Here is a 27,855-nt window from a genome sequence, read left to right on the forward strand (position 1 = left end):
TATCATTTCCCTAAACAACTCTGGACTGAATTGTTCTTTAGTTCCTCAGTTCTATATTTTTGCAGAGGCAGAAACATAAGCTCTCGGTTTTTGTTTAACTGTTGCTGACAGAATCGAGATAACTTTTTACTCCACCATGTATAACGAGGGAGTAGCATTAACAAGTGAAAGATGTAATAAATTAGACATCTCTTCATTTTAGAGAGAGAAGATGGAAACATCATTGGTTTTCTTTTCTCAATTAAGTATGTGCGAACCAAAAGAAAAAACTATTTTCAAGTTAATACACGGTTCAGGAAAAGAAGAAATGAGCAAAGAAGCCAAAATCAGGTAAAACCATAATTTTAAAAATCAGCGTTTTACTTTTAAAAACATGATTAACATTGAATATTCGTTAGCACTTGTTTTTAAAATATCTGGTTGAAAATATATTGATTGTACTGTTACAACTGAAAAAAAGTATTTATTAGGAGTAAACAATTGTTAAATCTAAAGTGTTCTTTTTTTTAAGTCCAAAAACTTTTAACCACACAGAAGAACCAGTAATAATACTTATTGAAATATAATCTCAAATATTTTATAGCCATGGGGGGTGGGGAGAAACAAGTATATTTCACATATGCTATCTTAATTCCTCCACAAACACAGTATTTAAATAAAACTCTCAAGAAGACTACTGTGAGTGTGTCAGGAGTGGAGGTGGGTGAGAAAGGGTGTTCATGTGATTACCAGTCACAAATCTGTTTGACAGTCAGAAAGAGAGATTTTAATTGTCATCCAAATTGTCCTGAAGCTAATGCCTTTTCATTACAGAGCTAAGGAAAAAAGAAATAGGCTAAGTCTTCTGGTGCAGAAACCTGTGTTTTATGATGATACTCCCTCCAGTAGATCTGGGCAATTGGCCAAAGAAACAAGGTGAATAACTTGTAACTATTTGTGGGGACATTTTGCTGATTCTATCATTAAAGATTTAAGAAAGAGGAAATTAGGGATTCCTATTTTATTGGAAATTATACAGTAATATAAGGAAGGTTAGAGATCTCATTTCAAAAAATACTAGAAATATTCCATAAAATTAAACTATTTTAATAGCTTGAATTAAATAATCTCGTAAAAATTTAAAGATGCTCTTTGAAAATTATATGCCTGTCAATTTTAAATGATATATTTTACTCCTTATAAACTGATGAAATACTCATTAAGAGTGTGCACAGTGTCACTGAAAAGTGCTATTCATCTCTTTCTTCAGTAGTTCGGAAAAAACGCCCTGGGTGTAATATAAAGTAAAACACACAAAGAGATGTTTTGTCATTTTTAGCCATTTCTTTAGTTCAAAAAGAAAATGGAATAAGCTTATATACTAGGATAATACAAATTCTTCCAAACAGAAAATATGACCAATAAAAGATACAAGACAAATATATTCAACTCTCTCAATTATCAATTCTAAAATATTTATTGCATTAAACATTTCGTATTTCTTACACCTTTAAAGCTTCATTAGTCAAACTTCCTGTGTGTGCTTTTTTAAAAAAATTGCTGCATACTGTGGTAAAAGTTTCAAGGAAATTGCAGTTTAAAAAAAAAGTTTGACTAAAAGATACTGTCAGTTTAGGTTCTTCTATTTGCTGAATTAAGAAAGATAACTGACCTGGTTTCTTTTTCTTTGTTTTTAACTGAGGATATGATTAGTTTTTCTGTTATAAAATAAAATGATTCAAGAGAGGATAATGTTATTTTAACACATCATCTGATAGACAAAATCCAAAAGAAGTTTGACTAATATTTTTGATCTTTATATAATAATCAAAGGAGAAATCCTGTGAAATATGACCAAAAAGAGCAGTATGATAACATATGTTGTGGCAGATATATAAATAGACTTCCTGCATGTTCCAGTATAAAACATTTTGTTTCTCAAACAGAGTCTCCCCTGAAGAAGCAATAAAATGGGGTGAATCATTTGACAAACTGCTTTCCCATAAAGGTTAGTGCTATTTTTCCCAAATATTTTATTCTTTAATGGAAAAGTATATGAAATTTGTATGTAACTGTACAAAAATAGGCTGTCATAAAAATTTAGCCTGATTGAAAATTTACAGCAATCTGAGTTTCTGATCCACAAAAATAACTAAATAATAGACTAGTTAACAAATAAACAGTATTTTTGTTTAAAAATAAAGAGTATTTTTCAAATATTTTTATGCTATTAAAAACTACTTTTTGTGGATGAAATGTTTATTAATGCTGGATGAATAGTTTCATCCAGTTTCATCCACTGGATGAATAAAAATTTTCAGTGTTTATAATTTGTGAATGAGAAATTTGGTTTTATCAAATCCTAGATTATCTATGTTATTTTTATTGTTAAGTGAACAAAAAATATAAAGTAGTCCTCTTGATGGACATTTTAGAAACCTTCATGAGAAGAGGTGTTGTTTTGCTTTTATAAATATTAACTGGTTGAATCAGTCATCAGAATTTCGCAGAGGAGCTGAGGTTCAGATGGGCATTTAAGGTAGAACTTTGTAGATGAGATGGAAAGTAAGGACAAATACTGAGTTTGTTCAAGCAAGGGTTAAGAACAGGCTGCCAGAATTGCTAGTTTTTAAGAGTCAACTTTCATAAGGCAGCAGGCGAGTAAGCAATTTTTTTCTGGCCTTTACTCAGATTTCTTTCAGGTAGGAAAATTGACAGGTTGAGCTGAGTAGGCAATCAAGTAAAAAAAACCACAGGGTTCATTGTTTCCCCACACTAAATCAAGCAGAGTCTGCTTAAAAAGCAACACTTTATCACTGCCAAATAGCCACAGGTTTCGTCTAGTCCACAACTTTTATTTGTATACCCAAGTGCTTCTATCCCTTACCTCATTCTTTGAATTAACTCAGGCTGACTACTGTTTATAGCACTGTCCGTGGCTTCCGCATTGGCGGTGTCTACTGGAAGCAGGTGCTCGTATTGCTGGGTCAGTTGGGAGCTCAGTACTTGTAATTCAGCCCCAGGTACTGAGCACTGTTCACTGAAACCAACTTTTCTAGTCTGCCTTCATGTCCTGCAGTATTCTCATCCCTAACTGTTCACCCTCTATAAGGTTTTGGTGACTAGTTCATGTTCTCCTGAGTTTACTGACAGAGAATCCTATTTCTGCAGACAATCCCCAAAGACTCTCCCGCTTCCAGTGAAAACAGATTCTGCCTCTGAATTGTCATATTGACTCAGAGAAAGAAAAATATAGGTAGAGAAATCAGGGCTTAGGTTTAGGCAAGAATGTCATCAGTAAAGATGAGAGCTGTGGTAAGAAAGGAAGTTTATGCTGAAAAAGTTAATGTGTTACTCCACCCTCATTTCACTGTAGTGCTCTATCACTCCCTATTTGGAGAAAAATAATGTGAACAGCTTTCTTCAACTACCCACTTTTCTTCATTCCCAATGTCCAGTCACGTCTTGACTTTTGTTAAAATTCTTGCCAAATGTATGTGGAACTTGCCTCTGGTTCTCATCTCCATGGCAACTTAGTTCAGGTATTTATCTAATTACAGCCTCTGTGAAACTTTCCTCTGTAATTCATGCCTCCCAAAACTTATTTCTTTTTTTTTTTTTATCTCCTATTATTTCCAACACTTGGACACAACTCAGCTCTTGAGCGTCTTCATTAGTCAGGGAAGGAAAAAAGAAAGAAATGGAATTCACTTTTTTTTTTCCTAATTTGAATGTTTATTGTAAGGAAACATGACTTTTCATATGTGGATCTCCAAACCCAGCACATCACCTGGTAAATATTAAGTGCTTGAGTTATAGAATGAGATCTGTTGCTGGGAAAAATGTTATTCCCAGGTTCCTTTAGAGATCTGAGTTCTGGTTCTCTTCTGTATGGCTTCCCTTGTGACTCAGCTGGTAAAGAATCTGCCTGCAATGTGGGAAACCTGGGTTTGATCCCTAGGTTGGGAAGATCCCCTGGAGAAGGGAAAGGCTACCCACTCCAGTATTCTGGCCTGGAGAATTCCATGGAATGTATAGTCCATGGGGTCATAAAGAGTCAGACAGGACTAAGTGACTTTCACTTCACTTCTCTTCTGTAACACAATGGTTGTATAACCTTAGCTAAGCTTCCTAATCGTTTTTACATTCAGCTTCCTCAACTCTAAATGGAGATAGCAATGTCTTTAGTGCCAATATAAATAAATTTCTCTCAGCATTAAATGATATGTAAGAAGCCAATAGCTGTTTGACACTATTCAAATGTAAATGGTTTCTGTTATTATAAAAAATAATTATCATCTTTTTCTGTAATAATCTTTTTCTGTTTTGTGACCTACTCCAAGCTGTATTAACATCACAGGGTTAAATTTCAGTGGGAGGAACTATTATCGCTCATGATCAAAGTGCTAATTAAATTATATTGGACTTGCAAAATATTATATTAATGGTATTCTTTTTATCAATCCCCCAAATCCAGTTTTTCTAAATTGCAAATCTTATTGTAATATTAAACTATAAAACTTACAATAGTCACCTAGAAAATCTCATGGTTGCAATGGTTAAATTCAGCTCATTTCTACTGACTTAACTGTAGGCCAGAAAGAAAAAGAAAAAAGGAAAGTTCCTATACTCATGCGCACACATACACACACATCAAAACGCTCTATCAGATTTTATAGGATTTTCCTTTAGTTAAATGTGTAATTTTCTCAAATTCTGTATGTCATAGCTATACAAAGGAAATGGAAGTGTATTAAATTTACTCAAATAGGGAGTGAAGTGGTAAGTCAAAACAAAATACAAGAGAAATTTGAATATTTGACAAAAACGCCCGATCCTAAAACCAAAATAGAGTAATTATTGGCATTTTAAGGAACAGAGCCATAGAGTAGATTGTTCTTATGTTAGATTTTAGGATATTAATAAAAAATTCACTAGCTGGACAAAGAGAGAAAGAGATCATCCAAGCAGAAAGCCAACACAAGCACAGGCATTAAACAGTGCAATTTATTTAGTGAACTAGAAAGAACATAATTCTTTATTGAGAAACATAATTTGAAAAAGGGTGACTGAGGATGACAGATAATAGACAGACAAGACTAAACAGAAAAAACATTGTTTTTGCTATGCTCCACGGAAACCAAAGAATCCCTGGAGTATTTTGATAATTCCACGATTATATTCAAATTTCATTCCTAAAATGTAACTAAACTCTCTTAAAATTGATAAAAAGCACAAAACATAAAATCCAAGGAAATATAATCAAAATAGGGACTTTATTTAATAATAGTGAATCAGTATTTGTTTATTAATTGTAAGAAATGTAACTTACCAATATAAGATGTTAATAATAGGCGGGAATTGCAGGTGTGGTGTGAGGCAGCTCTGTCCAAGCTTCCTAACTTTTCTGTAAATGTTACCCTAAAAGCAAGTGACCATCTAAAAAAAAAATGGACTCGAACATGTTATACAGTAAATCTAACACAACACAGTCCATAAATAATTTTACTTCTGTTCCGCATGTGTTTCTATGCAGATATTAGGATAATTTTTCCCTAACTTCCCTGTTGATTGACAGATTTGTCTGAAATGGCAAAATAAATCATAAAAATATGTAATTTAAGGCTATTCATATATATCAATAATATAGTTTAAGAAAAACAAAAAGAATCAATCAAAAACCAGTATCAGACTATCTGTTGTTCATAATCATCAGTTTCAAATCTAGTCATCATTCTTCTTATTTATGGACTTTATGAAAATAAATGTTACCAATATGAACTTAGCAAATCAATAAATTCCAATAAAATTGTATACATATATAAATATTACACTCACACATGTAAGTGTATTTGTATGCATATGTGTATATGGTTTTGCTTAAGACAGTTTTGAAAGTAAAACATTGCTGCCGAATAACATCACATGCAAAACAATTGGCAAAAGGACAAATTTTGAAAACAATTGTTTTTAAAAATGCCTATTTTTTAGGCATTTCATATTTCATGTAGGCTTTAGAAAATCATTAAATGGAAATTATGTAGATGTGTGCAAGATTTCAACAGGCAGAGGGAAAGGTTATTCTTGAGTAGAGAAAAAGGCAGGAAAAAGGCCAGAGAAATAAGCGATTTGAATGTAATCTAGGGGAGTAAACAGGTCTTTTTCATTGAGGCAGAGTAGTGAACAGACAAATTAGAAAATCAAGTTGTGAACAAATTTCAGAAGAGTTTGCTAGTTAGAAGTCTTACTCTGATGGACAGAAAGGTAGAATTCTATGCATATGTTAAGGACTACATACAAGGCTGTTACAAATGTCAAAGTTAACCTCAAGGTAAGGGCTATTTTGGAAAGAAAATGGATGAATTTGATGACTGACTGAATGTGTATAGATGTTGTAAAGTGAGTTGGTGAAGAAACAGATGAATAAAAAGGATGAGCCAAAGACCCCTAGATTTTGTTCTGTATTAATAGGAACATAATCGTGCCTTTTATTTATCAGAAATGGGGGAGGGGAGATTTGGAGAAGGTAATAGGTTAGAGTTTGAACTTTAATTGCTGATAAACTTTATCAGAAGTTTTGCAGGATTTTATAGACATTCATCTAGAATACAGAAGAGTGATTGATTATAGAAAGATTTTCTAACCATCTCATATACTTGACACTTAATATTTGAAATAGAAGTTTATTTCCTGTGAAGGGAGTCTCTATCAATTTAAAAAGAAAAAACATGCCTGTTTATTTCCTTTTTTCCAACCATTACAAATAATACCAATTTTTTTAGCCTTTTTATTAACAAGTATTGGCTTGGACTTTTTGCACCCTAAGTTGTAATTATACTAAGCTTCATTTTGAGAACAATTCATAACAAGATAAGATAAAAGTAGAATATGTAAATCATCTCACCCCCTTAATTTAAAAATATGAGCTGATTATACTGTGGAAAATACGTATCACTGACTTGGAGTAAAGGCTACAAGGAAATGCTCACTTCTCCTTTGGGCAAGGAAATGAGCACTTCTTACACTTTTCACCTTGTGGTTTTTCAAGTTACCCTTTCCCAATTTTCAGTTACTGGTGTTCTGCAAGATAAGAGATTCCAGGGTTCTGCAAAGTTAAATTTCTGAATCGAGCTGACCTGTAACAAACAAGCAGTTACTTGATCTGCCAAAAGCAAAAGGTAAAGTCCAGTCTAAATCATAAATGGACTACACAAATACATCAATATTGCAAAAGTAACCACAACATTCTGTGGCAGGCCAAAAGCCAAATATCAAAGGAGAAGCAAGGTAACCTAGTACTTAGCATATTACACTGTACTTGGGTTTTCAGCTTCAGTTTCTTGACTTTTTGTTTCATTTGGTTTCTTGGCATCAGAAAAATACTCCAACAGATGCCAGAGTTTCAATTTAGAAGCATGCAATTACAAGCATTTTGTTTGTATGACACAATGAGCCAGCTTCTTCCAGGGCGAATTCTAATCCCAGGTTCTATCAAGCACTTCTGGCAGATGCATCACCACTGCTTCTTTCTGAAGAACTCTTTAGTAAGTTATTGCTTCTGTGTGAGAAATGGTTCCATTGTGACCTGACTTTATGCAGCTGCTCTAAGTGCCTAGAGAAACAGGAAATAACCAGTATGCTGGGATAATCGTGTACAACATGGCATATAATTATTTTAAAAGTCACTTACTGAAAGTTTTAAATAAATGAACTTTCTTCTCATTCATCATAAATTTGTTTCTCTATTTAGTATTTATTCTTCCCTATTATGTTCATATTATGCCAACAAAATCTATTCACTCATGATTAACTCGCCACAAGCACTTGTAGCACACAGCGTTTTTCCTAATGTTGATGCTGTGACTTCATTTCCAATGTCTGTACCAAGCTCAAGACTGAGCACAGTAACAGAGGGCTCTGGATGATATTTCAAAGCACAGCAACTGTGCAGAGCTAACACTCATTCGTGCTCTGTGGATTCCTGAAGGATGATATTTAAGTAGCACTTATGTTATTTCTGGAAAGCGTCTAAAAGCAATCTTAAGCAATTTGGTTCCCCAGGTGGTACAGTGGTAAAGAATCTGCCTGTTAATGCAGGAGACATGGGTTAGATCCCTGGGTGGAGAAGATCCCCTAGAGAAGGAAATGGCAACACACTCTAATATTCTTGCTGGGAAAATCCCTTGGGCAGAGGAGCCTGGTGGTCTACAGTCCATGGGTTGCAAAGAGTTAGACACAGCTGAGCACACACACACACACAAACACCAGAGTTAGTCACCCCTGCAATTTTCCTTCCTTAGTCATTGGCCTATACATGTCTGTCTTGCCTGTTAATCTCCATATTCCTCAACAGTCAAGACTTTGTTGTTTTATGGCACTTGAGTGATAAATGTTCTATAATTGTAATCCAAATAAACCTAGGTTCAAACCCTTGTACCATCTTTCTCCACCTGTAAGATTCAGGGTAACTTAACTCTCTGAACTTCAGCTTCTTCATCTGTATAAATGAGTAGAACAGGACTTACTTTTAGCTCAAAATGGATTAAAGACCCAAATGTAAGACCAGAAACTATAAAACTCTTAGAGGAAAACATAGGCAGAACACTCGATGGCATAAATCAAAGCAAGATCCTCTCTGACCCATCTCCTAGAGTAATGTAAATAAAAACAAATGTAGACAAATGGGACCTGATTAAACTTAAAGCTTTTGCACAGTAAAGGAAACTATAAGCAAGGTGAAAAGACAACCCTCAGAATGGGAGAAAATAATAGCAAATGAAACAACTGACAAAGGATTAATTTCTAAAATATACAAGCAGTGCATATAACTCAATACCAGAAAAACAAACAACCTAATCAAAAAGTGGGGGAAAGACCTAAACAGACGTTTCTCCAAAGAAGAAATACAGATGGCTAACAAACACATGAAAAGATATTCAACATCACTCTTTATTAGAGAAATGCAAATCAAAACTACAATGAGATATCACCTCACACCGGTCAGAATGGCCATCATCAAAAAGTCTACAAACAATAAATTCTGGAGAGGGTGTGGAGAAAATGAACACTCTTGCACTGTTGGTGGGAATGTAAATTGATACAGCCACTATGGAAGACGGTATGGAGATTCCTTAAAAAACTAGGAATAAAACCACCATGTGACCCTGCAATCCCACTCCTAAGCATGTACCCTGAGGAACCAAAATCAAAAAAGACACATGTATCCCATGTTCATTGCAGAACTATTTACAATAGCTAGAAAATGGAAGCAACCTAGATGTCCATTGACAGATGAATGGATAAAGAAATTGTGGTATATACACAATGGAATATTAATCAGCCATAAAAAGGAATGCCTTTGAGTCAGTTCCAATAAGGTGGATGAACCTCAGTTCAGTTCAGTTCAGTTCAGTCACTCAGTCATGTCCAACTCTTTGTAACCCCATGAATCACAGCACGCCAGGCCTCCCTGTCCATCACCAACTCCCAGAGTCTACCCAAACCCATGTCCATCGAGTCAGTGATGCCATCCAGCCATCTCATCCTCTGTCGTCCCCTTCTCCTCCTGCCCCCAATCCCTCCCAGCATTAGGATCTTTTCCAATGAGTCAACTCTTCGCATGAGGTGGTCAAAGTATTGGAGTTTCAGCTTCAACATCAATCCTTCCAATGAACACCCAGGACTGATCTCCTTCAGGGTGGACTGTTTGGATATCCTTGCAGTCCAAGGGACTCCAACACCACAGTTCAAAAGCATCAATTTTTCAGCACTCAGCTTTCTTCACCATCCAGCTCTCACATCCATACATGACTACTGGAAAAGCCATAGCCTTGACTAGACAGACATTTGTTGGCAAAGTAATGTCTCTGCTTTTAAATATGCTATCTAGGTTGGTCATAACTTTCCTTCCAAGGAGTAAGCATCTTTTAATTTCATGGCTGCAGTTACCATCTGTAGTGATTTTGGAGCCCCAAAAAATAAAGTCTGACACTGTTTCCCCTGTTTTCCCATATATTTCCCGTGAAGTGATGGGACCAGATGCCATGATCTTAGTTTTCTGAATGTTGAGCTTTAAACAACCTACTCTACAGAAGGAAGTAAATCAGAAAGAGAAAGATAAATATATTCTAGTGCATATATACAGAATCTAGAAAAAATGTTACTGAAGAATTTATTTACAGGGCAGCAGTGGAGAAACAGACATAGAGAATAGACTTACGGACATGGGGAGAGGGGAGGAGAGGGTGAGATGTATGGAAAGAGTAACATGGAAACTTAACATTACCATATGTAAAATAGATAGCCAACAGGAATTTGCTGTGTGGCTCAGGAAACTCAAACAGGGGCTCTGTATCAGCCTAGAGGGGTGGGATGGGGAGGGAGCTGGGAGGGAGTTTCAAAAGGGAGGGGATATATGTACACCTATGGCTGATTCATGTTGAGGTTTGACAGAAAACAGCAAAATTCTGTAAAGCAATTATCCTTCAACAAAAAGATAAATAAATTTTTAAAAATTAAATGGAACTTCCCTAATCAAAGACACATAGCAATGCACCAACAACTAATAAAAGAGTCAAAACTTGCAGCTACTGTAATTAATATCATTGCCTTTTCAGTTTATATTACAGTTTTCAGGTTCATACTAGGTGTTTCACAAATAATTAAGAGATAGATGAAGGAAGTTATTTTTAATGAGTAACACTTTCGGTTGTCTGGCATATGGATGATCCCCTTTAGGTGTCAATATAAAAAACAGTTTATTATACTTGAGATTTATTAATAGGAAAATAATAGCCATTTCCTCCTAAAATTGTCACAGTCATTTATCAACTGGCTTTAAGAATAATCTAGTATTTAAAAACTGATTAGTCCATGCTTCCATGTGATATATGGATAGAATAAAATGCAAAAAAAGCCTTTTCCTTCACTGGGGTCAAAATAACTTTATTCATAAACCCAATAAAACATATTCTTAGTTGCCTCTCTCCAATCTAGATCTGACCTGGAACAGACCGTTGTGTTGTAAGGCATTTTATTTGCTAGCTTTGCTTTAATTTCCATTTAAATAGTAACAGAGGAGCAGTTAGGAACAAAAGGGGAAGAGGCAGTATCTGCACCAGGAGCGCAGCAATACCACCCAGTGACAGGCTTTGAAAAATCAGAGTGCACTTTTGCAGGTAACCACTTTTGCTTTCTTAGAGTTACCTGAACATGTTCTCACAATCATTGTGCTGTCTTTCCTGATAACTAGTCAAGGGATTCTCCTCGGAAATCTATTTTATAGCAGTTACCAAGCAAATTAAAAATTTCAGAATTCTATTAAAAATGCAAAGAATGTAGATAATTATGAGAGATAAATTAAGAGAGTACACATATATTTAGTATTCAATCCAGTAAAAAGTGGATGTTAATTGGAGGACAAAAGGGCAAGCATTTTAGAAATTTGAAAGAGGAAGGAAGTATGGGTGGTAAGCAGTGGTTTTTGGTTACATTAAAAATTCATCAAGGGGAATTCTCAATATTTTTTTTTTTTAAATTCTGGCCAGAAGCTGGGGCATGACTAAGTAATTGTCTAAAGTTTAGGTTGAGCCAATCGGTCTACAGATGGTTGTGTATGTTGTGATTTTGCTTTCACACACCTAATGTTGCCAACATTCTGTTGCAGTTTTTATTTAGGGGCTGATAGGGCTGTTGTGCCTTAGTTTCTCTAGGATTATTAGAGAAGAAGGGGGAAGAGGGACAGAAAGTAAAACCAGAGATTGTGAAACAAAACTATCTTTCTAGTCACATAAATAGAACAGAAAGAAGTTTTCAAGCTGTTGCCAACCAGTAGCCAAATGATGCTTATTCAGCCTGTTTTCTAAAGTCATCAGCCTGGGGCTCCAGCTTTACCCGAAGTCTTGAAAGGTTGCTGCTGTGATGGTAGGTTTCAAAAATTAAAGGAATGTAATCTTCACAATATTAATGAGTCAAACTGCTTTTTCAGACATTCAGGTACTGAGCTCCAGAGGGAGAAAGGAGTTGTGGAAAGGAAAATCAAATCAGAATACACTAAGGAAACACAGTCCCTATAAGTGCTGACGGGTCATCAAGCCAGGGTAGAACCCATACGTCTGACCCCCTGTGTTCACTTTGACAGCTATTTTGGCTTAAAAATAATAAAAACAGAAGTAAATCATTAATTTTACTCTGAAATATACACATTTTTAGGTGTCTGGGGAAAATCTATCAAAAAGCTTCAAGGAATCACTATCCACTTATATGTCCCTGCCACATTCTGAGCAAATCACACTACTCAGCAAAAGAAATAAATCTTGAAAATCAAACACTAACTGTGCCAGAGAAGTAAGAAAAAGAGTAGTTCAATATCACCGACATTGATCGTTCTTCCTACTTTTCAGCGACTAGAATTTGTTGACTTATCCAGGAAGCGTTCAGCACTAAGGCCTCCTAAGACAGTTGTGCTTGACTAGGAATTATCTTACTAGCATCTAATCACTGTGGACAAGCTCTGGGTTGTACGTCAGTCCTGGGATGCCTTCTCAAAATCTTATGGAGACTGACCTTTGCCTGTCTTCCTAGTTTTTTCAGTATAGTTTAGCCACTAACATCTGGCGCCCCGTATCAATTTACTGAGGGAAAGAAATGGCAGACATTCCCCTTACCCCAGTGCAAACACGGATGGACGGAGCTGTGGAGTAGAAGAGGCCTATATGGCTCCTCCATTAGGGTAGTGGCTGGAGAGATTCCACACCTAAGAGGAAATGTCTGCAGGTTGTGTCACTCTGGCTACTGATTTCTCATGTTAAGTGCCTGGATCTCTAATATAATCAAAGAGTTGCTTTCAACATTAAAAAAGTGCTTCATGCCAAAGAGGACAAGTTCCAGATATAGAAGAAATACACGGTGACATATGACACATGATTTGAGGACTGCATTCGTTTCCTGTGGCTTCTGTAACAAATGATGGCAACTTTAGGGACTCAAAACAACACAAACATATTGTCTTGTAGTTTTGTAGGTCAGGAGTGTAGCATGAACCTCACTAGAAAAAAATCAAGGTGTCAGCACACTTTTGTTATGTTTTGAAGGTCTGGGGGAGAATCCCTTTCCTACTCACCTGGGTTCCCGACAGAGCTCAGTTCTTTGAAATTTTGGACCAATGTCTCCTTAATCCTGCTCTAATTAAGGCCATCTTCACCTTCTGGGAACCACCACATCCTTTGGCTTGGGAACATCTTCTTCCATCTTGGAGGGTAGTAGCAGTGCTCTTTTCACTACACCTCTCTGGTACACTTCTCTGCACTCCTCTTCCACTTTTAAGGGTCGAGTGATTAGATTGGGTCTGCCTGGATAATTCCCCCCCTCAAGGTCCTTAATCTTAAGCATATTAGCAAAGTGTTTTCTCCACAGTGAGGTAACATATTCACAGGTTCTGAGAATTAGGCATGGACTTCTTTGGAGGACCTACCTCCATAGGTCTACCTTCTGTCGCTCTACCTCTGACAGAAAATGTTGCCTTCTAGAGAAAGTTACACTTCTACAATACGTTTGTTTGAAAAGTGAGATCTGGGACAATTGTATTTATATGAATATCAGTTTCCTCAGCTATGTAGATGAACGTAGGATATATTCTAGACATCTGTTGTGAATACTAAATGTAATCATGCATATAAACAGCACTCAGCCCTCAAAACCTCTGAACATGTTATAACTGCAAACCCTTTTAGCTATTGCCATAATTCTACCATATCCATTTTTCTTGCTTCACTCTGTATGGAACCTATTATATTACAAATAACTATGGACCATGAAGATTACTTCTAGAGACCAGTGAATAGAAGAAATGAATATAAGTTGAGAATGAACTGAGTAGACAAAGAAAGCTATCATTTACTTCACAATTTTTTTAGCCTTAATGCTAGAATATATGCTTCTCCTTCTTTAAATTTCTGAATATTTTGTTCAGAATCTTTACAACTATGACCATTGGTCTATAATTTTCTTTTCCTTTTTCTTTCTTAATTTTTATTTCTGGGGTGGTATTCATGTTATAATTTTTAAGTTTTGGTATTAAAAGTTATTCTTTCCTCTTCAAATAAGAAGGAAATTATTCATCCTCCACTGTTTTCTGGAAGTTATGTAAGATTATAATAATTTTTTTTCTTAAATTTGTGATGAAATTCACCAAATCTGGGCCCAAAGATTTTTTTTTGAGGGGGAGGGGAGGGATCTTTATTATAAAGATCTATTTATTAATTAGAGCTGCAGATTTTCCACTTCAGTGTCAGTTTGGATAGGTATTTTTTTCAAATAATATTCCCATTTTAAATTACATTTATTGACATAAAGTCATTCATAGTATTTACTATCTTTGTACTATCTCTAAGATTCTGTGATAATACCACTCATTTGCTCCCTACTATTAAACAGCCTCACTTGGGGTTCTGTTTTGAAAGAAATAACTTTCAGCTTTGTAAATTTTCTCTGTGCTTTGTTTTCTTATATAGACTTCTGCTATGTTTTTATGAATTTCTCCTTTTACTTATGGAGGTCTTAATTTGCTCCTGGTTTTCAAGCTTCTTAAAGTAGAAACTTGGACCATGTTTTATTAGTAAAGTACATCATTTCATGCAGTAAATTTCCCCATAAATACAGTTTAAACTGTATTCCACAAATTTTGATGTGCTGTATTTTTATAATAATAGTTTCTAATCTCTCTTGTGATTTCTTCTTTGACATATAAATTATTTACAGGTATCATTTTATTTCCAAATATTTGGGGACTTTTATAGCTATGTTACTAGTTGATTTTGATTAAAACCCTATGGGCAAAAGACATACCTTGTAAGATATCAATATTTTGAAGTTTATTTAAATTCATTTTACATCCTAGCTTGTTTTCCATCTTGGATAATCTTCCTCGTATATTTGAAAAGATGTGTTTGGTAGAATGTTGTATAGTTGTCAATTAGGTCAATTTAGTTGATGTTCAGGTTTTATATATTCTCATTGACATTCTACTTGTTCTGTAAATTTATGAGTGGATAGAATTAAAATCTATATCTCTAATTGTGACTTTTTCCTACTATCCTTAGATTAAATAATTTCTACTTACTTCTCTTCTGGATCTACTGATGTTTTTAGGCAGTCTTTAATCTGTTGTCACACTCATCCAATGAATTTTTTCCTTCAAATATTTTCCATTTTAGTTCTATAATTTCCATTTGATTGTTTTCTATATGTTTAATTTCTCTGCTGCATTTTTGCATCTATCCACTGATTGTGCCTTTTTTAAACTTTACATTATTCAACATATTAATAATAGCTTTTATAACATCCTAAGTCCAATTTCCAACATTTCAGATACCTTGTGGTCAATTGCTCTTGACTACTTTTGTTATTGATAATAGGTCACATTAGGTATTTCTTGCATTCCTAATAAATATTTATTGCATGTGAGCAGAGAGGAAGGTATAGGAGTCTAGATTATGCTGTTTTAGATTATGCTGTTAGATTATTTTTCTGATTAAATCACTGGTGGATCCCCTTGATTATTTCTGATCAGTTTGATCTTTAGAACCAATCACTTTTCAATGTATATTAGTTTGAGGACAAAAACTTTGCCTTTAGGCATAGTATTTAGACAAAAACAAGACCTTGGTGGGGTGTCTCCATTATGGCTGGGTCAGAACTCTAGCCTCATACCTACACAAATTCCTGATCTCCATTTACCTGTCAGCCTCACAGCAGCTACACTCTTCTGGGCTTCACAGAGTTTACCCTGCCCGTGTACAGTGTGACCCTCAGCCAAGAATTGGCAGAGAACCTGCATGTAGACATCCAGGGACCCTTTGCATATTTATTTTTTCTTTTTTTCTTACTACCCTGACCCATAAATTCCAAGCATATTATGATCCCCAAACTCATTTCTGCCTCCTCAACAAGATTTTTAACTTTGTTGAGCTTCATATGCATCCATTTCAGCTTTATATGTACTCTCAGGTAAAAAGGAAGAGCAAACCTAGGGGTCGCTTCATATGTTTCTCTTCTCACACTGCTCCCAGGCCTTGTTGCCAGTTATACTCTGTGAAAACGGCTGTTTTGATATTTTGTCTAGTTTTATGGCTCAGTTCAGTTCACTCCAGTCACTCAGTCGTGTCCAACTCTTTACAGCCCCATGGACTGCAGCACGCCGGGCCTCCCTGTCCATCACCAACTCCCGGAGTTTACTCAAACTCATGTCCGTTGAGTCGGTGATGCCATCCATAAGTTTTATGGTTATATGCTGTCAAAAGGCAAATTTGGTTCTTGTTACTCTATTATAGCCCTCTTCTTTTTTATAGTTTGAATGCAATATCTCTTTCTATTTAAGGTGAGACTCTAGTTTAAAAATCAAAGCAAGGATTTTGTCTACTGGTACTGAAACAGGAGGGAAAGGGGCTGGGCACAACTTTTGAAAGAACAACATAGCCTGAGGACACAACAAAAACCAATAAGAATCAAATGGGTCCAAGATGGCAGACAAGTCAACTTTAACTAGACCTTGATCCTCAATCAGCAAGCTAAATGAAACACCCAGAGGCACCATGACAGTGCCAAGGCACCATTGAAAGACCAAAAAGTGGGCAGTGACCCAACTCCTGAAAATCTCCACCCCTTCCCCAAAAGAGTTGGAATAACCCACCCACTCATTCTGTTCAGTTAAGTTCAGTTCAGTCACTCAATCAGGTCCAGTTCTTTGAGACCCCATAGACTGCAGCACCCCAGGCTTCCCTGTCCATCACCAACTCCCTGAGCTTGCTCAAATTCATATCCAGCTAGTTGGTGATGCCATCCAACCATTTCATCCTCTGTTGTCCCCTTCTCCTCCTGCCTTCAATCTTTACCCGTATCAGGGTCTTTTCTAATGAGTCAGTTCTTCAGTTCCCACTCACTATCTTATGAAATTAGCCAGCCCATAAAAGCTAACCATGCCACATTTCACAGGCTCACTCACCCTCTGTGATGGCCCATGCTGTCTGTGGAGTGTGTTTCTGAACAAATCCACTTCTTATCTAACATTGTGATGAGAAAACAAGAACCCGAGTTTCATTACTGTGGGTTTTGGCTGGGTCTGAGTCCCAGCCATGTGAGTTAAAGTCCCAAGTAGGGTTTTGGTACAGTTCAAATCCTGGCACATGCGTTCAAGTCCCAACATGATGAAACATTTTCAGCACTACTGGATCTCCAAAACCTAGATCAGTATCCAAGAAATATTTAGCACTCAATAAATATTTTTTTCTCAATAAATTAATGAGTTGCTCGGTAGGAAATTTGGGATGACAACAAATTTATTTGATAAAATAGTTGACCAAAAAATTGGGAATATGCCTGAATAACCCACAGTGATACCCAAAATGGAGCTGTGTACCTCCAGGAAGGCTTGTCAACTAACCTGAAGCCACACAGGCTGGCATTTTCCACAAAAATCTAACCTTGCAGACTTTAATATTAGCATGTCAAGAAGAACCCAACACTCAGTAGAGGCTCGCTTTGGCAAAACTCATGAGGCTGAGGTAGATATTTCTTAATAATATAGACTCAGAAATAAAACTGTCACTGGTAGACACTTCTCTTCTGTGCACTCAAGAAAGGAGCCAAACCGTAGTAAGATTTTTGCTTGACAAGCTTGAAATTAGAACATTAATTAAATGTTTAAAGGCATCACACTACAATAAGGATTGACTTCTTAAATGGACTAGTATATTGTTAATTTCATATCTTTGGTGTCCATATTTATAATTGGACAAGATTCTTTGTGTTTTTTTTTTTTGTTGTTGTTGTTGTTTATTGCTGTTTAATGTTTCCTGGCTCTGACAATTTCTTTAAAAAGTATTCTAGAACTGATATTTCATTAAATAAACAAAAACATACCCTAGAACTTTTGTATTTTTAATGAAATTTTGTACTTTTCCTTTGTATTCAATTATTGCTTAATTGAGTGTTTTCTTCATGCTGAGGATTTTTTTTTTTTTTTTTTTTTTTGGCAAATAAGACAAGGATCTTCCTCTCACGAATCTCATAATATAGAATGAGGAACAAAAATAAGCAAGCAAACTTTGCACACAATATTTGTTACCCAGTGTAACAGGAAGTCATATATGAAGGACACCCAACTTACCCTTGAGAGACTGGTGAAATCTTTCCAGACTTAAACCTCAATGGCTGATACAGACTAACCTGATGAAACCTGATTGATAAAACTGGAGTAGGAAGAGAAAATGTTTCCAATAGAAGCTAAAGACATGTGGGAAAATGGCACAGGAGTGGAACTCTGAGTTATTTCACTATGCTTGGAGCTTAAAGTGTGAAAAAGATAGTGGAAAGAGAATAAGGCATTGCTGGGAAATTTTAAACAGTGAAGAAACATATTTAAATTTGTACTCTAGAAAGATATTACTAATTAGAATGTGGATAATAAAGTAGGAAAGTGGAGGGTTGGGAGAGAGGGAAGCAAGAGAAGACTGGAGATGGAATCATAATTATTAACAGAAGGTAGTTAAAATTAGCTATGTAAAAGATTATCCCGATCTGAATAAAGGTAATTCCAGATTGCATTAAAATGAAAAGACAGGAGGACTGTCCTGGTGGTCCAATGGCTAAGAGTCTGTGCCCCCAATGCAGGTGGCCTGGGTTTATTCCCTGGTCAGGGAACTAGATCCCACATACAGCAACTAAGAGTTCTCACATGCAACTAAAGATTCCACATGTCACAACTAAGACCCAGCACAACCAAATAAAATAAATAATTAAATATTAAAAAAAAGAGACGCATGATATATGAAGGAGATAAAGTTGACAAGATATGATTATCAATTGGGTTGAGAAGAAAAAAATGGGGATCTGTGAGGATGTCAGCATTGTGGGTTATGATGTTGAGTCGATGGTGTCATTAAATGGAAACATTCTGGGGAGCTTTGGGGTGAAGATAATGAATTCAGCTGTGATGTGATTATTTTGGTGGGAAATTCAGCGAAGGTGTTTATCAGGTAATATAAGCTTGGAGGTCAGGAAAGAGATCTGAGCTAGAGATGATTTCTGAAAGTCATCAGCATATTCATTGTCTTGAAGTGTTGAAGTAATTGTCCTGGAAATAGAATTAAAGGGAAGAATGAAGAAGGATAAACTGAGAAGTATTCAGAAAGGCAATTGTTGTTGTTTAGTCGCTCAGTCACGTCCGACTCTGCAAACCCATGGACTGCAGCACGCCAGGCTTCCCTGTCCTTCACTCTCTCCCAGAGTTTGCTCAAACTCATGTCTATTGAGTTGAGGATGCCATCCAACCATCTCATCCTCTGCCGTCCTCTTCTCCTCCTGCCCTCAGTCTTTCTCAGCCCCAGGGTCTTTTCCAAAGAGTCAGCTCTTCGCATCAGGTGGCTAAGGTATTGGAGCTTCAGCTTCAGCATCAGTCCTTCTGGTGCGTATTCAGGGTTGATTTCCTTTAGGGTCATGACTCATTTAGCTCATGACTGGTTTGATTTCCTTGCTGTCCAAAGGACTCTGAAGAAAAGCAATAGTCAGAGGAAAAAGAAGAAACTCAAAAGTGTAAGCGCTATAGAAAAATTATAAACATATCTTTGTCTGCTGACATAGAGAGATGAAGTAATATATGGATTGGAAAGAAACTTTTCCACTGAATATAACAGTAAGTCATTTTGGTAAAAATTATTTAAGCCAAGGGTTGAGTAGAAACCACACTTTAGTGTCTAGGGAAGTAAATGACTGGAGGGGATTAAGAGACCAACAACTGTATAAAGCTTACTCAAAAGACTTTGTATTTGCAAGGGGAAAGATATAGATCAGTAGCTGGAGAAATAGCTGAGGTTAAGAGAAAACTTTCTTTTAATGATTTTATATGATGAGATTAAAATTATTTTGTTCTAGTTAAAATGAAATTTAACTCAAAAACACTTTATTGTTTTCCAAGATTATTTGTAATTCCTTATCTTGCCTGTAGGTGCCAGCAATATGCATAAAATTCAGAGGAAGGTAAGAGGGAAAGGAGTTTCAGGGAAAATGTTATAAGAGGAAGATACAGGAGAATAGACTAAAAAAGGGAAATAGAAATAGAAAGAGGGGACAAAAGGAGAAGACTGTAAAGAATCCCCGTGAACATCACATTTAACCAGGGAACAAACAATGTTAAGCCAGAGCAGACAATTACATTAAAGTGACTGGATGGTAAAAGTTAGGAGGTATGCTGTCCTAGAATCCTAGGAAGAAGAATATTTCAAAAAGGAGGATTATTGTTATTATCAAATGCTGCCAAGTGAGAAATCCAGACAGAACTCATGCCTCCTGCAATTTCCTTTTGTAATAACTCACCTGTAAGAGCAGAAAGAGAAGCCACAACCACATGAGAGTTGGATCACTAAAAAGTCTGAGCACTGAAGAATTGATGCTTTCAAACTGTGGTGCTGGAGAAGACACATAAGAGTCCCTTGGATAGCAAGGAGATCAAATCAATCAATCCTAAAGAAAATCAACCCTGAATATTCACTGGAAGGACTGATGCTGAAGCTCCAATACTTCGCTACCTGAAGTGAAGAGTTGACTCATTGGAAAAGACTCTGATGCTGGGAAAGATTGACGGTAGGAGGAGAAGGGGGCGACAGAGGATGAGACAGTTGGATGGCATCATCGACTCAACAGACATGAGTTTGAGCAAACTCTGGGAGATAGTGAAGGACAGGGAAGTCTGGTGAGCAGTAGTCCATGGGGTTGCAAAGAGACAGACATGACTTAGTGATTGAATGAGTGGAGAACAAATCTAAAGAAAGATCACTAAGAATCAATTGTATCCAACTCAAACGTGAATTCCACTGCGAGAATTTATCTGAAAAATCTAAAAGGAACATTTTATTAATGCTCCTACAATGAATGCCCTATTCTCTGTTTCAATACCATATGGCTGAACAGATTCACTTCTCTTATCCCAGAGAAATAAAATCTTATATGTCTATATTAAAAGATGTATACATATATGTTTATAGCAACATTATTGATAATAGCTCCCTAAAACCTTCAATGACAAGTGGAAGTGAAAGTGACAGTTGCTCAGTCGTATCCAACTTTTTGTGACCCCATGGACTGTATGCCCTTCCAGCCTCCTCTGTCCATGGAATTTTCCAGGCAAGAATACTGGAGTGAGTAGCCATTCCCTTCTCTAGGGGATCTTTCCAATCCCGGGATATAACCCAGGTCTTCTGCACTGCAGGCAGATTCTTTACTGTCTTAGCTACCAGGAAAGCCTTCAATAGTTCAGTGGTAATGGTTAAACAAATCTACATCATGGAATACAACACAGCAATGAAAAGGAGGAAATTATTGATATATTGATGCATCTCCAGAGAGTCATGGTAGATGAAAAAAGCCACCCCAAGCAATATATACTGCTTGATTCCTCTTATATCATATCCTTGAATTAAACAAATTATTACAATGGAGAACAGATTATTGATTCCTAAAGTTTAAGGAGGGGTTGGATATGGGGAAAATGTGAGTATAACAGTAAAGAAGCAACAGGAAATATCCTTGTAATCATGGAAATATTCTATATCTTAACTATATCAGTATCATTATCCTATTTGTGATATTTTACTACAGTTTTATGAAATGTTATATCAGTGGAAACTGGGTAAAAGGTACATGGGCTCTTTTATTTTCTATGACTACATGTAAATGTACAATTTTCTCAAAGAAGTTTAATGTAAAAAATATCTGTAAGTCAAAAAGACTAGAATATTGTAAATAATTGAAAGAGAACTAGTTTTTTGGGTTTTTTTTTGAGAACTAGTTTTAAAGTCAGGTTGTCTTAATGTTGAATTCTGAGTCTGCCACAGTTTTAGCTATGAAACTTTACCTAGTTGAGCTTTAAAAATACTTTAATCATCAAGATCATCAATACCCTTATCACAATCACCATCAAAACTCAGAGTACTTACTATGTGTCAGTTTCTGTTTTAACCACACTTTGCACATTTTGTCACATTTAATTCTCTAAATAGCTCTATCAGGTAGATGCTATCATTATCTTCATTTTAATACTGAGAAACCAAGTCACAGAAAGGAAAAGCAATTCACGCAACACCACCTAAGATAAGATAAGAAAGTCATTCAGTCGTGTCCAACTCTGCGACCCCATGGACCGTAGTTCATGGGATTCTCCAGGCCAGAATACTGGAGTGGGTAGCCTTTTCCTTCTCCAGGGGATCTTCCCAACCCAGGGATCGAACCCAGGTCTCCTGCATTGCAGGCAGATTCTTTACCAGCTGAGCCACAAGGCAATCCCACATAGTCACTAGCTGAACAAGAACTTGAACCCTAGCAGTCTTCCATAAGACTTGTTGCTTGCCCCTGATGTTCATGGGATTCAGGACAAAAGTGAAAATGGAGGCCCCGTACTACATTTCTAGATGCTTAACAGTTACCAGTATAGTTAAGTTCAGTTGCTCAGTCATGTCTGAGTCTTTGCAACCCCATGAATCACAGCATGCCAGGCCTCCCTGTCCATCACCAACTCCCGGAGTTTATTCAAACTCATGTCCATTGAGTTGGTAATGCCATCCAGCCATCTCATCCTCTGTTGTCCCCTTCTCCACAGTTATAGATCAGGCTAATAAACCTTTAAAAGCAGATATTCTATCCTTCTGTTTTGATACTTGGCAGATTAAGTTTGATTTTAAGATTCTCATACTCTTCTCAGTTCTACCCCAATAGCAAAGCCTGCCTTCTTTCACTTTCCACCCATGGTTTGGTGCCACACTGTGAGATGCCTCCTATCACATTTGGGTGAGCACCCTAGCATGCAAATTCAAGTCCTGTCCACATCCAAGCCTTGGAGTGTGCATTCCACTGGATCAGGTGCCTTTGGTGGATGAACTTGGCAAAGAGATCTATGTAAATCCTGTAAACACAAAGTCTTTTTTACAGAGAATTCTAAGGCCCTGAATTTACGAAGCATGGTCTAGAAGTTGTGATGGTCTCCAGCTGGAATGGCTCCTTGGCTGTATAGAATAACCTTACCACACACAGCCCAGGGAGAGGTATGGCTGAAAGAGAAATAAGTGTCAGCCTGTGTGCGTGCTCAGTCATGTCCGACTGTTTGCAAACCCATGGGCTATAGCCCACCGAGCTCCTCTGTCCAGGGGATCCCCAGGCAAGAATACTGGAGTGGATAGTCATTTCCTTCTCCAGGGAATTTTCCCTACCCAGGGAATGAACCCATGTCTCCTACACTGGCAGGTCAATTCTTTACCACTGAGCCACCAGGAAAGCCCAAAGATCCCTGTTACTCATGTCTAAGTATGATACTGGACTTATTTCAACAGAAATGGTACTTCTTTTTCATAGTCATGAAGAAATCAGCTAATTCATACTTAGTCCATCATTGGAAAAGACCCTGATGCTGGGAAAGATTGAGGGCAGGAGGAAAAGGGGGTGACAGAAGAAGAAATGGTTGGATGGCACCATTGACTCAATGGACATGTTTGAGCAAACTCTGGAATATAGTGAAGGATAGGGAAGGACATTGACTCAATGGACAGGGAAGGACATTGACTGAATGCACAGTTTGAGCAAACTCTGGGAGATAGTGAAGGACAGGGAAGCCTGGCATGCTGCAGTCCATGGGGTCTCAAACAGTCAGTCATGACTGAACAACTGAACAACAACTCTCATGTATATGGTACAAGATGTATGCTATGTAACGAAGAAAGTGAAAGTGTTAGTCACTCAGTCTTGTCCTACTCTTTGTGACCCCATAGATCCTACAGGCTCCTCTGTCCATGGAATTCTCCAGGCAAGAATATTGGAGTGGGTGGCCATTCCCTTCTCCAGGGGATCTTCCTGACCCAGGGACCAAATCCAGGTCTTCTGCATTGCAGACAGACTCTTTGAGCCACCAGGGAAGACCAAGATGTGCGCTACTGCCCTGAATTATAAAGAAGACAGCACACCTCTTCTGCTAACAGTCATGGTTAAGCTTTAATATAAAGTAATATGTTTTCTCAGAATGAATATTTTATAGTTAAAATATGTCATGTCTTTTCTTGGTAGATGGACTGGAAACTTTTACCAGATTTCTTAAAACTGAATTCAGTGAGGAAAACATTGAGTTTTGGATAGCCTGTGAAGATTTCAAGAAAAGCAAAGACCCTCAACAAATAATTCGTAAAGCAAAAGCAATATATGAGAAATTTATACAGAATGATGCTCCACAAGAGGTAAAGATGATTCTAAAAATGTACATTTGTTTGAAAACTTTTTGAGAGAATATGACTTCATCAAATCAGTACTTCTGTACATTTTACCTCATTTTATTGCCCTTCACTTTTACTGCATTTTGCAGATACTGTGTTAAATTAAAGGTTTGTGACAGCCCTGCCTTGAGCAAATCTATCAGTGCCATTTTTCCAACAGTACTGGCTCACCTCCTGTCTCTGTGTCACATTTTGATAATTTTTGCAATATTTCTTGCTTTTACATCATTGTTATGCTTATTATGGTGATCTGTAATAAGTGTTCTTTGATATTACTACTATCACTTGCTTAAGGCTCAGATGATGGTTAGCCTTTTTTTAGCAATAAAGTATTTTTATTTAAGGTATGTAGATTGTATTTTCAGTCATAATTCTACTGCACATTTAGACTATCACATAAACATAACTTTTTATGCACTAGGAAACCAAAAAATTGTGTGACTTGCTTTACTGAGATGTTCTCTTTATTGAGGTAATCTGGAAGGGAAGCCAAAACATCTCTTAGATATGCTTGTATATAGGTTTCTATATACAAACAGAATGCATTATAAGATAAATAAGATAAATAAAAATAAAGATACTGCCATGGAAAGAAAGGTATAATTGAAATTACTCCTTGAGATATTTTTATTCTAGACTAAGAGTGAACATTAAGATTTATTTGTTTATCATATTAATCACAGCACAAGTAACCTCTTGTAGAAACTAAGCATGTTTACACATGGTGAAGGTACGAGAAATCAAGAAGCTTGTATCATACACCATTTTAATGTTAGTTCACCTACCTGTAAAAAGTTTAAGTTGCCCTATAATTATCATCTCCATACCTTAAGATAGATGAAAAGAAAATTTCATAATAGAAAGATAAGCTAAACCTAATGTGCTAATGAATTCAAGTGAAAAAGCAATTGTGATTTTTTTTCTTTTTTGATTGCAAGCTCAGTATTAGGTAACTGTATCAAAGAATTACTAAAATGGCTAATAAACTAGCAAGTATTACTTGATTATCCTTGAATATGAATTAGAGTTTCTATATTTCTAGTATGTGTTCAATAAAGAGAGTCTTTTCACTGAAGGATAGAACTTGTAGTCTGTCACTGTTAAGATTTCTGCTTGACTATAAATTGGTACTGTCCACCAAGTAGCATTGCCTATATAGACATCATTTTGCATGAAATGACACTTATTTTCCTAGTTTCAGTGTGTTTCAATCTGTTTTATGTTTCAATGTATTATCCTGTTTTCCCTAAGGCCAAACTTATACACAGGTAAACAAAAGCAGGGCTTCCCAGGTGGCGCAGTGGTAAAGAATCCGCTTGCCAATGCAGGAGATGCAAGACACTCAAGTTTGATCCCTGGGTTGGGAAGACTCCCTGGAGGAGGAAGTGGCAACCCGCTCCAATATTCTTGCCTGGGAAATCCCATAGTCAGAGAAGCCTGGTGGGCTATAGTCCATGGGGTCTTAAAAGAATGGGACAGGATTGAGTGACTGAGTATGCACACATGCAAACAAAGGCAGGTGGTTATGTGGTGTTACCCATCAATGAAAAGGAAGAAACCTACCTGAAAACTAAAAATTTACTACCAAATATGTCATCAGTGCTTTGATAAAAAACCTTAAAGATTTTATGTCTTTAAAAGATGATAGGCATTTTCAACACATGAATACTTATAGGTATATAATAAAATGAAAAAAGCATAGCAAAAGCCTCACACTGAAATCCCAAATATGTCCCAAACACACTGTTAACCTTCACGCAAAATAATTAAATTTCTACAAAGTTTAGTTTCCACTTTGAAAATGAGTTGAATCTAATGATCTCTAGGGTATGTACCAGTTCAATGGTCCATGATGCTGCATTAGCAGGGACAGAAAGAACAGGCTCACAGGAAGAGAAGAGCCAGATGAAATGACATCCCAGAATGAATCACTGGATTCCTAGGCCCACAACAGGAAACTCACCTGGCATCCAAGCACAGTCTGCCCTCTCTGACCTGGAATCAGTCCTGTACTTTTGTTTCTCAATGTGTTTACTTAAGGAGATGGACTGTAATTACCATTTTGTTGTTATTATTATCCAGGTTAACCTTGATTTTCACACCAAAGAAATCATCTCCAAGAGCATCACCCAACCCACCGTCCACAGTTTTGATGTTGCCCAAAGCAGAGTATATCAGCTCATGGAACAAGACAGTTACATGCGTTTTCTGAAATCTGACATCTATTTAGACTTGACAGAAGGAAGATCACAGAGACCAACAAATCTTAGAAGACGATCGCGTTCATTTACCTACAATGAATTCCAGGATGTGAAGTCAGATGTTGCCATTTGGCTATAAAGAAAATTATTTTTGCTCATTTTATTCATAAGCTTGTTCATTTGCTTCTAAGATGCAGCATGTTTATGTTAACAAATGGGTATGTCTTTTAAAATAAATGCGTCATTTGAAATGATTTTTAAAATGCAAATCAAAACTGTTATTTGTCTAACAATATATACTATATCTACCAAGATATTCTGTAAAGGCTTCCATTCAACTTCATTTCATTCATAGTCAGAAAGCTGCTTAATTAAAAGGCATAAGGAAGTAATAACAATGTTGTACAAGATTGTAAAGTTAAGTAAAGGTTAAACTTTTGCAAAATTGTCAACAGATTGACCAATTATTGAGTTTGAAATTTTTTCTAGAGGCAGACTATACAATGCTCAGATAGACATGTATTGTCTATGACACTTCTATAATGATGAAGCTTCTCTATGGCTTGATTATAGAAAGTATAGCAGAATCCAGTTCTCATAATGGGAGAGGATGACCATTTGTTCTTGGGTTACTAATCCTGGCTCTTGAAGAGCAATCTATCACCTCTAGTTATAAACCAGCACCAGAAACTTCTGGGAGGACACATTCATCTCTACCAAACTTCCAGATCATACATAACCTAGGTTGATCACTGATAATGTGATCCACATTTGGGCTCCTTCCAAAGTGAGCACGGGCTCACCCAGTCACACAGAGCCACACTGCTGGTCACAGAAACATGACCAGATGATGCAATAGCTCCAGGGAGGAGCATCTTCTCATCTGTGAGGGGAACTTCCCACCAAAACAGTGGGTAGTCCGTCATTTCAATAACGACCAGAAGAGGTTTATCCCCCGAGGAGCCTTCATTTTTGGAATGAGAAGAAATAAAAGAGCAAAGAGTCCAAGGCCCTGGGAACTCAGGCATCTGCCACACTGGCTTATATTCAGAAAGTGTTCTTCCACTGATCATGTTTTTGTTCCAAATCTCATCTCACTGAATAATTTAATACTATATTATTCAAATAAGATGATGCTAATAGTTATATATATCTTCCTATAAATGTGTGTGGCATGGTCTGTAAATGTTGGTATTTAAAGGTGCCATACAGTTGGTTTTGGCAAATGTTATTTTAGTTGAACTGTAAAATATAAGCCTGTATATCACCTATAGAAATAAATATTTTTAAATTTCTTTATTTGTCCAGTTAATGTTTATTTGGTCACTAAATGCTGTCACTGATTACTGATTATCCTTCCTGTCATCAAATTA

At 36.5% G+C, this 27,855-nt stretch overlaps 1 protein-coding gene across 4 annotated transcripts; it reads left to right on the forward strand.

Moving 5' to 3' along the window:
• On the forward strand, positions 1 to 27,777 carry RGS18 (regulator of G protein signaling 18). Of its 4 annotated transcripts, XM_020906401.2 has the most exons (6): positions 3 to 330; positions 814 to 915; positions 1,926 to 1,987; positions 11,049 to 11,156; positions 24,079 to 24,245; positions 26,364 to 27,777. In XM_020906401.2, exons 1-6 carry the CDS (start codon positions 212 to 214, stop codon positions 26,619 to 26,621), a joined length of 816 nt encoding a protein of 271 aa, XP_020762060.2. In that variant the 5' UTR covers positions 3 to 211; the 3' UTR covers positions 26,622 to 27,777. The 4 variants fall into 4 exon arrangements, with proteins under 4 accessions (XP_070330625.1, XP_020762060.2, XP_020762062.2 ...); XM_070474524.1 differs by lacking the exon at positions 814 to 915 and having other exon boundaries at positions 1 to 330; XM_020906402.2 differs by lacking the exon at positions 11,049 to 11,156 and having other exon boundaries at positions 8 to 330.
• Positions 27,778 to 27,855: the final 78 nt, after the last annotated feature.

This window comes from Odocoileus virginianus, chromosome 11 (assembly GCF_023699985.2).
Source record: "Odocoileus virginianus isolate 20LAN1187 ecotype Illinois chromosome 11, Ovbor_1.2, whole genome shotgun sequence".
NCBI classification, from domain to species: domain Eukaryota; kingdom Metazoa; phylum Chordata; class Mammalia; order Artiodactyla; family Cervidae; genus Odocoileus; species Odocoileus virginianus.